This window comes from Numenius arquata, chromosome 6 (genome assembly GCF_964106895.1).
Source record: "Numenius arquata chromosome 6, bNumArq3.hap1.1, whole genome shotgun sequence".
In the NCBI taxonomy this organism is placed as follows: Eukaryota; Metazoa; Chordata; class Aves; order Charadriiformes; family Scolopacidae; genus Numenius; species Numenius arquata.
The window spans coordinates 4794315-4806738 of NC_133581.1; the positions used below are offsets into that span (position 1 = coordinate 4794315).

At 46.9% G+C, this 12424-nt stretch overlaps 1 protein-coding gene across 1 annotated transcript; it reads right to left on the reverse strand.

Moving 5' to 3' along the window:
* Positions 1–7488: 7488 nt before the first annotated feature.
* INF2 (inverted formin 2) lies at positions 7489–11962 on the reverse strand. The gene is made up of 4 exons (XM_074148860.1): positions 11569–11962; positions 10096–10211; positions 9409–9568; positions 7489–8235 (listed from the first exon to the last, which is right to left on the reverse strand). The coding sequence occupies exons 1-4, from the start codon at positions 11960–11962 to the stop codon at positions 8198–8200; spliced, it is 708 nt and encodes a 235-aa protein (XP_074004961.1). The 3' UTR covers positions 7489–8197.
* Positions 11963–12424: the final 462 nt, after the last annotated feature.

A 12424-nucleotide genomic window follows, 5' to 3' on the forward strand; every position in this document is an offset into this window, starting at 1 on the left:
AAGCAAAGCTGACCTGCTGCTGAGCTCTTCTTCTACCCTCCTCTGAGACACCTACTCTTGACCATGGGAGGAGGCAGGACTGTGGTTTGATGCAGCCTGACACTTCCTATGGTCCCAGGAGGGTATCAAAAGGGCTTGAATCTTAAATTAAATCTTTGCATGATTTACTTCCATGGCTGAAGCTACTGCCAGCTAAAGCGGGGCTCGAACATGCACAACTGGACTGGAGGGACCTTGATGAATGAAGGTGGCAGAGCAGAGCATGGAGAAAAGAGAAAAAAAAAACAACCCAGCAATGCAGGGAATTAGAAAGCCATGGGGGTTGGAGGGGAGTGTGAAAAGCTCAAGCATAATCTGGTGGAAAAGGGAGAGGCCATGGAAAGGCAGAAGGGGTGAATGGGACAGATTTGGTAGCCACCTGCTGTGTGGTTCGCAAGCTTATGACGTGCAGTTGCACGTGCAGTATGAAAAAGGCAGTTCAGCCCTTGCAGGAAAAGATGCTGGAGGAAAGCAGAAGGAGTCTTAAAATAAAGAGCTCCCTGAGGAGTGCCCAGAAGCAGCCGCCACCAGCCTAAGGGAATCGAATGCTCCCAACTTGTGACACTCTGCAGTAGCCAGGGAGGGTACGGACACGAGCATGTGGCATTAACTGAAAGCAAGTAGAAGAAATGGTTCATTTGTGATAAAATCCTCCTCCTTCCCTATCTCCCAGGACTTGGCAGTGGTACCTCCAGAATATGGTGGAGCAGCGTAATGCGCGTTTGGTTCGCTTTGGTTTCTGTTAGTTTGAGTAAAGTGCTGATTTTAAACCCATCGGCGTCACCCGTGTGGCTTCCCTACAAGAGAGAAAGAAATCAGGTGTAACTCCTGTGTCCACCCAAATTACAGCCCTAGAGGAGATCATCCACGTACTGTAAGGGGGGGAGGACAAGACAAAAGAAGTCCTTACATAGTTCAGAAAGTTTCCAACTTTGAGAATCAGTTGACAAAAGAGCGGCAGGCGATGACTGTTCAGAAGATCTGAAAAACATAAAGGACTTTTAAACAAAAGCCTGTGTTACGCTAGGACATTTCTTAAACTGCACTGAAATTGGGCTGATGAATTCTACCAAACTAAATCTGATTTTTCAGCTTTGCAGCCCAATGGCCCAACCTGCAGAGAAACTGATTCTACATCGATTCAATCCCACGAGTTGGGCTTAATAGAAGGGGTTTTTTTGACTTAAGTTTCTTTCTTTCTTTACATCTGATCTCTCATTCCTAATGGAAAACAACCTGGAGTTGGACCCTCCTCACTACCAGCCATCAACTCGCTGCCTCCCTTGGAAGTACCCCGAATTACCCCGGTGTGGGCGAGGGGAAGCGGGCTGTAATTTCAGTCTCGCAGGCTCCGTTCAGCTGCCGGTCCTGACAGCCCTGAGATTCTCTGCCAGCTGCTAAAACCAGACACGCTCGCCCCGTTCCAGGTCTCGCATGGTGGAGGTGATTATCGGGGCGTGAAGGGTACAGTCCCCGTCCTTGCTCTTACGACAGGACGCTGCGGTGGTGTGCTCTCTGAAGCGCTCAGCTTTGAGGCAAAAACAGCTCCAAAAGGAGAAGAGAGATGCCGGGAAGAGACTTTTTTTGGGGAAGCTTCAATTTATCCCAGCAGGCAGCTGTAATTCCAGCTGGAAACCGCCCCCCAGCAGGAGTTGGGGGAACCGGCTCTTTAGGACAGGCAGCACTTGACAGTGCCCAGAAGAGCATCCTGCTCTCAGCGGAGTGGGACCTGAGGTTTCTGCCACAGGAAGCCGAAACCTCTCCGTGTACTCACAAAATTGGAGCATCAGCAATTTGGAGCCCAAAATAACAACCTTTTTCTTCTGGTTGCATTTGTAGGCAGGGAAAAACTAAGGCATCACTACTTTCTGGGGGAAGTTTGGGGTGTGCTTTTCTGGCAGCAGAGAAAAATTGCTGTGTGAAGGTCTCAACGTGGCAAATGATGCTGGATGAATTCGCTGTAACAGGGCCAGCTCCGCTGTCTTTATTCAGCTCCTTTCACAGGGCTGACAAGCTTCCAAACGCTTCACTGTTGAAAGTGTTTCAGAGGAACACAGCTGCTGCAGAAAAAGAGGCCTGAGGGTGAGGGAAAATGACCTTTCGTCCTATTACAGGCCCTGAGCATCAGTGGAGATACCCAGAACTGCATCCTGTATTCTGCAGCAAACCAGTGAGTTGACCACAGACGAGTTTTTGGGGGTTTAGACGAGTTTTAGACTCATTGCAGAGCTCCAGGGGAGGTTTTTTGGGGGTTTACAAGTTCCTGTCATAAATAAGATCCAGAAATAAGGTCAGGTCGTTTACCTTCGCAGGCTCTCCGGATGGCTTCAGCTTTCGGCTGAATCATGTCCAGCACAACGGTGGTCTCCTCACAGACCAGCATACATTCAATGCGCAGGTGGTAGCTAAGGACAGAGATTGATTCAAAGCTTAAAGGCACTGTGATCTTGGCCAGCACAGCATCCCTCTTCCCACATCACCAGTAAGGCTGGCAACCCCACAACGTGGCCGGCAACCACATCCACATCAAACCAGCGTCCGTGGCTTGTGGAGGGAGGCGAGGGGCTGCCGCTTGCTTTGGGGACCAGGAGGGGTGCAGTTTCTGTTGACACGCTGTGATCAGCAAAGACTGACCACTGTAGGAGATATGGATTCCCCTTTCTTGGCATTGCATCTATTGCTGCCTTTCAGTATGTTATGGGGCCTCCTTGGGCAGGTCTGGGCCAGCTTCTGCTACCTCAGTGGGAGAGGAGGTTCTGAAGCAGCAGCAGCCCTTCATCTAAGGGTAACAGGGAAAGGGATGGCTTTAAGGTGGAAGGGGGAATCCACTAGCTATATCCATCAGTATCTGTCTGAGGCTCCTAAAAGGAACTTAAACTTCCCAGAGGTAAACCCAGAAAGAGATTGGGCTGAAGTTCATGAACAAAATCCTTACCTGGGAATCTGAAGGAGGAGAAGATAAAACTGATCTGCATTTGCTAGCTTTGATTTCTCTTCTTTGAAGGCCTTCAGGTTTTCTATCTAATGAGAAATAAAGAATCAAGACTGCAGGACTGGACTGTGTGTTCAGCACTGTGAACTAAGGGTACCGTTTTTCCTCCTGACCTCATGCTTTTCAGGCAGCAGCTTCAGCAACTGCTTCAGAACCTCAACGTCAAACTTGGCCCGGTCCCCATTCCGGACCATGGCAGCCACCTCTTCATTGGAGCTGCAGGGAGGAGAAGCAGAGTCAGCCATCACCCAAAGCCCCCTATTCCACAATCACATGCTACCGAGACATGTATCTGTGCAAGTGAGCTTTCCCTAGTGAGAGCAATGATAATCCAAAAGCAAAGCTATGTCTCCAGAATCTGGACCTGGATCCCTGCTATGCCCCACATTTTGTTTCTGGCCCTGGACAAATGACTCAAGACCAAAGATCAATCCTGCAACTCGGATGACCGCCTCTGGGCATTTGATTCCCTTAAAAAAAATATGTAATTCTTAACTCTTCTCCATTGGCCCTGTTTTGAGGAGGGGTTCAACCTCCAGAGGTGTCTCACAGCCTAAGTCACCCTAAGAGTTTGTGCCACAACTTCATCTGTAACATGGAGATGTAACGCCTTTTCCATCTTACAGGGATGCTGTATGTAAAAATGCAGTTAAACCCCTAAACCCAGTATTTTAAAGACAATATAGGACAAACTGGGAAATGTTCAGATGTTTCGGTAACACAGAACACCAAAGCTAGAATAGATTTCATGAGGACCTTCCAGATACTATGAAAAACCTGCTCAAAGTTTTGTCAACTGTCACGAAAATTGGCCATATCTTACCATTTAAATTGCTTCAAAAATATGTTCAAATTGAGACTTTTCTTGGAGTCCAAAAATGTGATCTTCATTAAAGAAAAAGAAGATATCTCGTATTAGATGAGCTCTGCAGTGATCTTTATTCGAAAGAATGAGAAGGACCTCCTCACCTCCTTCGGTTCTGCCTTCACTGGTGCGGCCGTTTTCTCCTTGGGGGTTGGTTGTGGAAAGCAAAACAGCTGTTCTATGCTTGTGTAGTTGGGCTCGATAGTTTCCTCGCTGCTGCTGCTCACCGAAGCCCACATCGAGTGACTTTCTGAAAAAAGACAAGGTGTTCAGACCGGCTACGGGGACAGCTGAAAGCTCCTGGCTTTGGGGGCAATGGGAGCTGCTAGAAGGGAAACTTCTCAGAAGATGGATGAAATACGAAGAGTCTCAGCCATTTCTTTCCTAGTCCCATGGCTGATGTTATTTTTGCTTCCTCGCTGAGGGATCGGCCACAACCTGGCTGTTTTCTGCCTGTGACCTTCCTCCATTTTTCACTTTATAATCAAGCCTCCTTGTACAATGCTGGCTATAGGACTCCTTGAATTAATTCCCGCTGCGCTTTCTTAAACATCTTTCTCTTAAAAAAAAAACCCATCACCCAAATGTGGCTGTAGAAGTCTCTACTGAAATAATCCCAACAATTAACTGCTCCTGTGATCGAAAACATGCCTTATTTAGACTTCACATATACCAGCTTCCATGCAGTGGATGACTTGTTTGTCGAGGACAAAGCTGACATTGCCTGTCCTGGCTTCTTCTCACATTTCGTGCTTCTCTTTGGATCCACTAGGACAGGGAAATGTAACCCCAAAATCAAGAGACAAGTCAACGATTCTCATGGGTCTCCGATTTTTTCAATGTCCTTCTTGAACTGCGATGTGATCCTTACTTGCACTCTTTAATATACTTTACTATGACTTTAATATATCCACATGCAAGTATAGATGAACCGGAGAATTAAAGTTTGGGGAACCCAGATCAGAGCCTGTTGAAAACTCAAGTCTAAGCCATAGCATGGTGGATTAGGGAAAATATTCCCATCCCTCCCCCTTCTTTTAATTTAAAAGTATTTTAGTTATAAACAAGCTGTTCCAAACTATTTATTTAGCTGGAATGAATATTATATTATATTATATTATATTATATTATATTATATTATATTATATTATATTATATTATATTACACTATACTATACTATATTATATTAGTAGTTTCGTGCCACTTTTATTTAAGCTCTGCAGGTCAGAGGTAGTGGAACTCAGGGAAGTTCTATATCTAAATGCAGTCAGCCACATTTGATAAACTCAAAGATAGCGTCACCCTTAAAGCAGCAGTGACTTTATGACAGAAGCACCCACCTCTCACCACATTGGAGGGCAGCTTCTGCCAGTTCAGCTTCTTCATTCTCAACGTTGGCGTCTTCACCGTCTTGCGGGGAGGCCTGCCCAAGCCTAGGGGGCAGCTGAACTGGGAGGCCACCACGGCTTCTATATGATCTCCTGCCATGCCAGGAGGGGGCGGAATGCCCCCCATGCCAGGCAATGGGGGTGGAGGGGGCGGGATGCCCCCCATGCCAGGCAATGGGGGTGGAGGGGGAGGGATGCCCCCCATGCCAGGCAGTGGGGGTGGAGGGGGAGGGATGCCCCCCATGCCAGGCAGTGGGGGTGGAGGGGGAGGGATGCCCCCCATGCCAGGCAATGGGGGTGGGGGTGGAGGGATGCCCCCCATGCCAGGTAATGGGGGTGGAGGGGGAGGGATGCCCCCCATGCCAGGTAATGGGGGTGGGGGTGGAGGGATGCCCCCCATGCCAGGCAGTGGGGGTGGAGGTGGAGGGATGCCCCCCATGCCAGGCAATGGGGGTGGGGGTGGAGGGATGCCCCCCATGACAGGCAGTGGAGGTGGTGGGGGTGGAGGGATGCCAGCGGGTGGAGGGGCTGGAAGTGCATTCATCATGGAGGACATGGAGGTCACGGCTGCTGTGCCAGATGATGGGGGTGAAGGTGGTGGGGGTGGAGGTGCCGGGGCAGGAGCAGTGTTAGGTGGAGGGTTGGATGCCTCTGGAGAAGCAGAGCAGGTTGTGAGCTGGGAGGATGGGATCTTCTTTTCGTTGGCAGGTGGCCCTGAGGGGGCTGCTGGTGTGTTGGAGGGGTTTGATGATCCCGCTGGGCTCCGAGCTGCACGTGCACATGGTTCTGGCTCAGCCTGGATGCCTCCATTCGCACTCCCGGACAGCCGGTTTTCAGCTCGCTTTTGCTTGTTTGGATGCTTCTTGATAGATAGCAGCCTCTCGATGACTTCTTCAACTGTGTTCCCTTGGACTAGAGAAACAAGTCGGGGTCAGAGAAGGGGATGGGGCCCAAAGGTTGGTTCATGCTATTCAACCCTTGCCAGCAGATCTGAAGCCACAGAGCTCATCCCCTGGTGTAACTTTACACAACTGGACTTCTAGCTTCCAGGCAATTTCCTTCCCATGGTCCTGGCCCACAAACTCTGTTTTAAGTGTGCCTGCCAGCAAGACTAGTCAGCACCAGCAGCAGGATGCCAACAGGACAGATTCTCACTGAATCCCACGACCTAAAGTGGACTCAGGGCTTAACCATCAAAGGAAAACTGTGAATCCTGAGCCCACTGCTAAATGGTATCCACATGGCTAGGGCTTTGCATCAAGACTTGACACTAAGCAGGAGGTATAGTTTCATCCCAGCTTCTGCTCAGCTTTTATCAAGTCCCACAGACTATTTCCTGCACATTTGGGAAGGACTTTTGTGGGCAATAAGCGGGACGAGGGAAAACAAGAGGAGAGTGCAAGGCTGGATGGATATGTCATTCTTACTGTCATTTGCGAGCAAAAGGGCTCTGTTCACTACTGCGTCCAAGGACTCCCACAGCAGGAGGCTGGAGTGATGAGATGGTTCCAAGTGCAGCAGGCTCTGGAGGATGGAGAGCAGCTGGATGGAGACTGGAGACCGGCTCACCTGGAAGACAGGGCAGCTTTCCATCATGGCAAGGCTGGTTCCAAGCAAAGCGTGTTAACTGTGCCATTGCATGACTTTGCACCATATGTGAGGACCTACTTACTTTATTGAAGAGAGATGAAAAGACCTCATGGTGATCATTCATGTTTATCCCATCACATATCTTTAACAATTCCTCATCATCTTCTATCTTGAACTCCTCAAATGTATCACACTGGATAAGAAGATCCTCCTCCTCTATGTCTCTGCAATATTACAGCATTCATTTACACTGGAAAGCCCTTTACTGATTTTCAGATGATCGCCTTTGTTTAAATGTCTTTTATCTCTTTGCCTCTCAGACTCAGCCAGTCAGTATTCAAAATACCCAACTACCATATTTATAAAGGATCAAATGCCATCAGTTCATCCTTTAAGCTGAATATACCTCTTTCTACAGTTGATGCACACAAATGAATGGGACATTTCATGGCATAACCCAGCCCAGTATATGCATTGTATGGACTTCTCCTTGGAGCTGTAACAACAGAGTGGCATTTCCACCTTTTTGAAACTGGGCCACCTTCTTCTTTGGTTTTTTTTTTTTTGTTTTTTTTTTGTTTGTTTGTTGTTTTTTTTTTGTTTTTTTTTTTTTAAAGCCAAGACAAATTGAAAATATTCCAGTGATATTTTGGTTTGAAAAACTTCCTTCTCTGTTACTCAAAATTGGATTAAAAAAACCCCAAACACTCTAAAGTCAAATTTTTCAGCACTCTTGAGACCACTCAAGTCCAGGAACTCTACCCCTGCTAGCTGACAGTGTTGAAAGACCATCTCTTCCCTAATTTTTATGGGGTTGAATGGAGCAATTCCAGCTACAGGGATAAAACTGCAACTCTCATATAATGCATTCTAGAATTTATCATGGGTGTTTCTGACAGAACATCATTTTTAAATTAAGAAACTGTTAAGACAGGTATGTCCAGATATGCACTAGTGAAGCGTCTTAGCTGGGGCCAACACCAGCAGTGAAGGGGTTTGGATCCAGCAAGCTGCTCAATCAGCCCACAGCATCACCTCAGGTTCAGTCCGAAATGCAGCCTCAATGAGGACATCACTCAGCCTTGCTCCATCTGTGCCCAGAGCCTCTGTCAATGCCATCTGTGCCAAAAGCTGTCCCTGTGATACTGTGGCTGGTGAGGGTGTCTTAATGCTGGCCTAATGCCTCCGGTTCCCGTGTAAGTGGTGCACACAAGCGTGGTCCACCCCACCCAGGTACACTTCACACAACTGAAGGCTGATAAGTATGAAGTTTCCACAGTTATGTTACTGTGAATCTCATTTATAAAAGAAAATGTAAATCCTTACCTTAGCTTGTCTAAAATATCCAACAGCTGAAGCCCTGGGAGAACAAAAAAAGGGATATATTGGCATTATGACCTACTTGGCACTGATCTTTATGATCTTTTATATAAACTTACGCTCCTAAACACTCTGCAAAGAGAAAAAGTGAAAATATATTCAGACGGATCTGTCAAAGTGGGTAGGGTCATCTGGTAGATGAAGAGACCCACAGTACATGTCTGCAGCTGTGTGAACCACTGCAGCATCCCCCTGGAGTTACTGAGGAACACAGGAGCTTCTGGGGCACGATTCACCTCAGTCCAAACTAGACATCTAAAATCAGTTGGATGAACAGTGTGGTCGAACATCCCTTGCTCTCCATGGAGAGAAATGGGGGGCAGGCTCATCAGCTCAGATGCGTGCATTGTGTGAGGTGAACCCCAACAATGGTACCTAGGATCCCAGTATTCAAGTAGTTGGAGAGTATTTCCCAATCACAGGGCAGCTTCTGTAGCTCAGATGAGTAGACAGAGGGTGAAGAGACCTTATCTCCTCTTATGAGGAGTTTTAACACATAGGAATGTGGCCACAGAAGATAGAATCATAGAATAGAATCAGTTATGTTGGAAAAGATCTTTAAGATCACCGAGTCCAACCATAAAAAAACCAATTTACCACATCCCTTCTAGAACTAGACCCAAATCTATATCTTCCAATGTTTATGACACAAGAACTGAGGTAAGCACCAGATCCAGGACATTGAGAGAGTTGCCTCATATCATTCCCTACATGCATTTATGAAGCACCATCAAAAAGCTATTCAGAAAGAACATTGCAGCAGGCTGTTCTGCAACCTTCACCAGTGACAAGCAATTTGCTTTTAATTTCCATCTCAAGTTTGTTTCTGGCCATTTCATACTGATCCACTCACCTGTAGACTTGATGGCATCATTGCATCATTTAGGCAATGATGTATCTATTGGACTGAGGCACAAATCTACTGGTGAACTTTGTAGAAAAGCGGATCTGAGAATTTTACAGAATCACAGAATCATCATCGTTGGAAAGGACCTCTGAGATCACCGAGTCCAACCATACACACACACACACACACACAAAAAAAAAACCCAACCCTTTTTAGTCACCTTATGGATACATCTGAAAATAAAACTGCCCTGTGCTTGGGAACTGATTTTCTCCAGAGAAGGTCAGGTGCAACAAATATCCTTACCTATGAACTCATTTCGGATTTGTGTCCTTGTTCTTAGCTCTTCTTTCCCCAGTATGATGGCATTGATGGCGCTCAGCAGTGTCACCATGTAGGGCACGTTATCGGTGTTGGAGAGCTCGTTCATTATGACGCTGAATCGGTACTGCTGGTTCTTCACACTCTGTTGATAACACAAGTGATATTTCTGTTCAGACAGTTCGGAGACGTCTACCACTTTGATGCAGATTCTCATACAGCATTAGCATCATAAAACTCAGTTTATCCCAACATGCAGAAGACAGGAAGATGATACAGGTAAAAGCAGCACTCCTCCATCATGGAGCAGGGTCTGGTCAGCAAAGTCAGCGAAACTCCTTCTGGATCCCTTTATGCTTTCTGGTAACTAATACAGCTGCCCAAGCTTGTGGCCAGTGAAGCCCATGGATGTGGCACTATCTATTTTGCTAATCTGGTAGTGCCTTTTCTGCCAGAAAGGACCTTGGGATGGGCAGCCATCCATTCAGGCAAGTCACAGAGCAGTACCGTGGACTTATGCTGACCAGGCCAAATTTCCTACAGTTTCACCTTATAAATCCCTGCCCCTCTTACCAAAATGATGTAAAATGACCTTAATTCTTAACCCTTTTCTGTGGTACATGGATCTACCTGCATGGATCCATACCTCCTGCTACAGCCCAACACACTTGCCTTGTAATGGTCCAGGGCATCCAAAGCCAAAGCATGGCCATCTGATGAGTAAATGCAGAGTGCAGCCAGGAGCTCAAAGACTTGCTTTTTGACCATGACATTAGTTGTGTCAAGTGCTGGAGGAAAACCAAAACAAAAGAGTAAATAACTTATAATGACGTTAGTGTTCTGAATCTCAGTGTCTTCTGCTACATGCCTTATGACCAGTGGTAGAAAAAAGACTGAAGGAGTGGAGCCACTACCTGGAAGATGGGAAGAGAAATATCCCAATGTATAGATATCCCATCCCAACAGCATTATGTGATAGTAACATCTAGCGGGAACAGTAAGTGCTACAGGTATCCCATTGGCATTTTGGTGCTGCTTATGCTTGTTCATCTCTTCCATGTACCAGTGGCATGCTGCAACAGCAGCCAAGATCTCAGCACTCAGTCGCACATTTTATTTCCCATTTTCACATATGGGTATTTTCTAGAACAGCAGATGAGCCATTTTCCTCAATTAATGAGTCTTATTTTTAGTGCAGAAACACACAATATGCATATCAAGTAGGTCAATTGTTCTAACCAGTCCTCATGTATTCCCTTTTTTCCACTACTCTTTCCCTGGGAGCTGGGAATGGAATAGACCATCTTATTTTTCCTTTATTAGTGCACAAAGAAGCCCGACTGTTGAAAAGCCCAGGGTGCCCCCCTGGTTTTCACAGCACAAAAATGCCAGTTCTATATTTCACACTGCTTAAGAAAACGCAGGGTGGAGAGGAAGGAAGAGGACTTCTAAACTGAAGAGGGGAGCACGCTCACTTTCAGGCCAAATGCATTTTAAAGAGCTACTAATAAAGGCTTCTGGGCACAGCTGTGATCTCAGCTCTGTGGAACAGCATAGAAGTTATCCTCCCAGCATCACCATCATTAAGCGCTGTACAACAAGTCCTAGGAGATTCTCTGATGAGTTTCATACTTAAAGACGAGCCAACTGAAAGGCAGGAGAAAGTGAGTGGAATTATCTACCATCTTCTAGAAGGAACAGACTGAGCAGCACAGAAAACGGGCTCTCTTGAGCCTCAACCATGCTAGCCTTTCCTCTCTTTACCGGCCACAAGACTCCAAACCCTTTCAATTCCTCTTCCTCTGCCCTTGGGGTTCACAGAGGCTAAATAGCAAATGTCTGCTGACAACTGAAGGGTCGAAGTCTTCTCATGCCCGCATAGGGCTAAGGATGGGTTTATCCCTGGTTTCTCAGTGAACTAGGAAGACAATTGTGTGGAAATGAGCCCACCTGAGTAGCAATGAATGGCAAAGGCAATGCCATTTCCAAGCAATATTACTTTAAAGAAGAAAATGATCTCTTCCATTAATCAGTTGAGACCAACGACTCGCAAGGAGCCTGGTGCAGGGCAGAAGGATAAGCAATAGAAAAGGCCCCCCACCCCATGCCGCATGTGATGGGTGAAGCAGGAAGATGTCTTCTCACCTTGGAAGAGCTTTCTGACGTAGCCCTCGTTGCTCACAATGTATTCAATGCCTTTGTGTGAGTTCATGACCGCTCGCACACAGTTAATGCAGGTGAGCTGAAGCAAGGCATCAGAAATCCTGGCTACTCCTCTCCCAGACAGCCTGTCCAGGGCCTCCAAGAGGAGGTCCAGCCCACACAGCTCCAGGAATTGGACCATCCAGGCATCGTCGCTGTTCTCCAGCCGCTTCTTCAGTCCAGAGTAGTTCACCACCGACGGCATTTGCAGGAGACGGATGCACAGCTCTGGCTCTGCATTTTCCAGGTTGGCCTCTGACTGGTCCGTCTCCTGGGGTCCAAGTTTCTCCTTCAGGGCAGCCCACTTCTTGTGGGCACCTTCCTTTTTGATTGACATCGTGAACAGTTTGTCCTAAAAGAAAAAGAAAAGACAAAGTGAGAGATTTGTCTGGACTGACCAACAACCCCCCGGCAGCCCTGGTTTTTCTTTTAGTGATCGGGATTTGAAGCTCAACTGCAGCAGGTCCCCAGCTCTCCAGCACGTAGGGCACACACTGGAACCAGTCCTCTGTTGAAGAAACTCAATATATGCCCTCCTTAACCACACACATTACATCCAGGCCCTGAGAACTCTGTAGGGAGACTCTTAGCACATCTAAGCCAGCAAATACAGCTTTAAAAGTAGCCAATTTACACCAGTCAATAGCCACTACCTATTTTCATGCAGCGAAAGGATAAGGCTGGAAGCGGCATTATCAGCTCTGAACTCCTTATGCCCATTAAACTACTTTAAAATCTCACTGTGCTGGAGAGGCTGTGCAGTTTCTAAGCGTTTGTAATGGGATGGAGAAGTCACTTT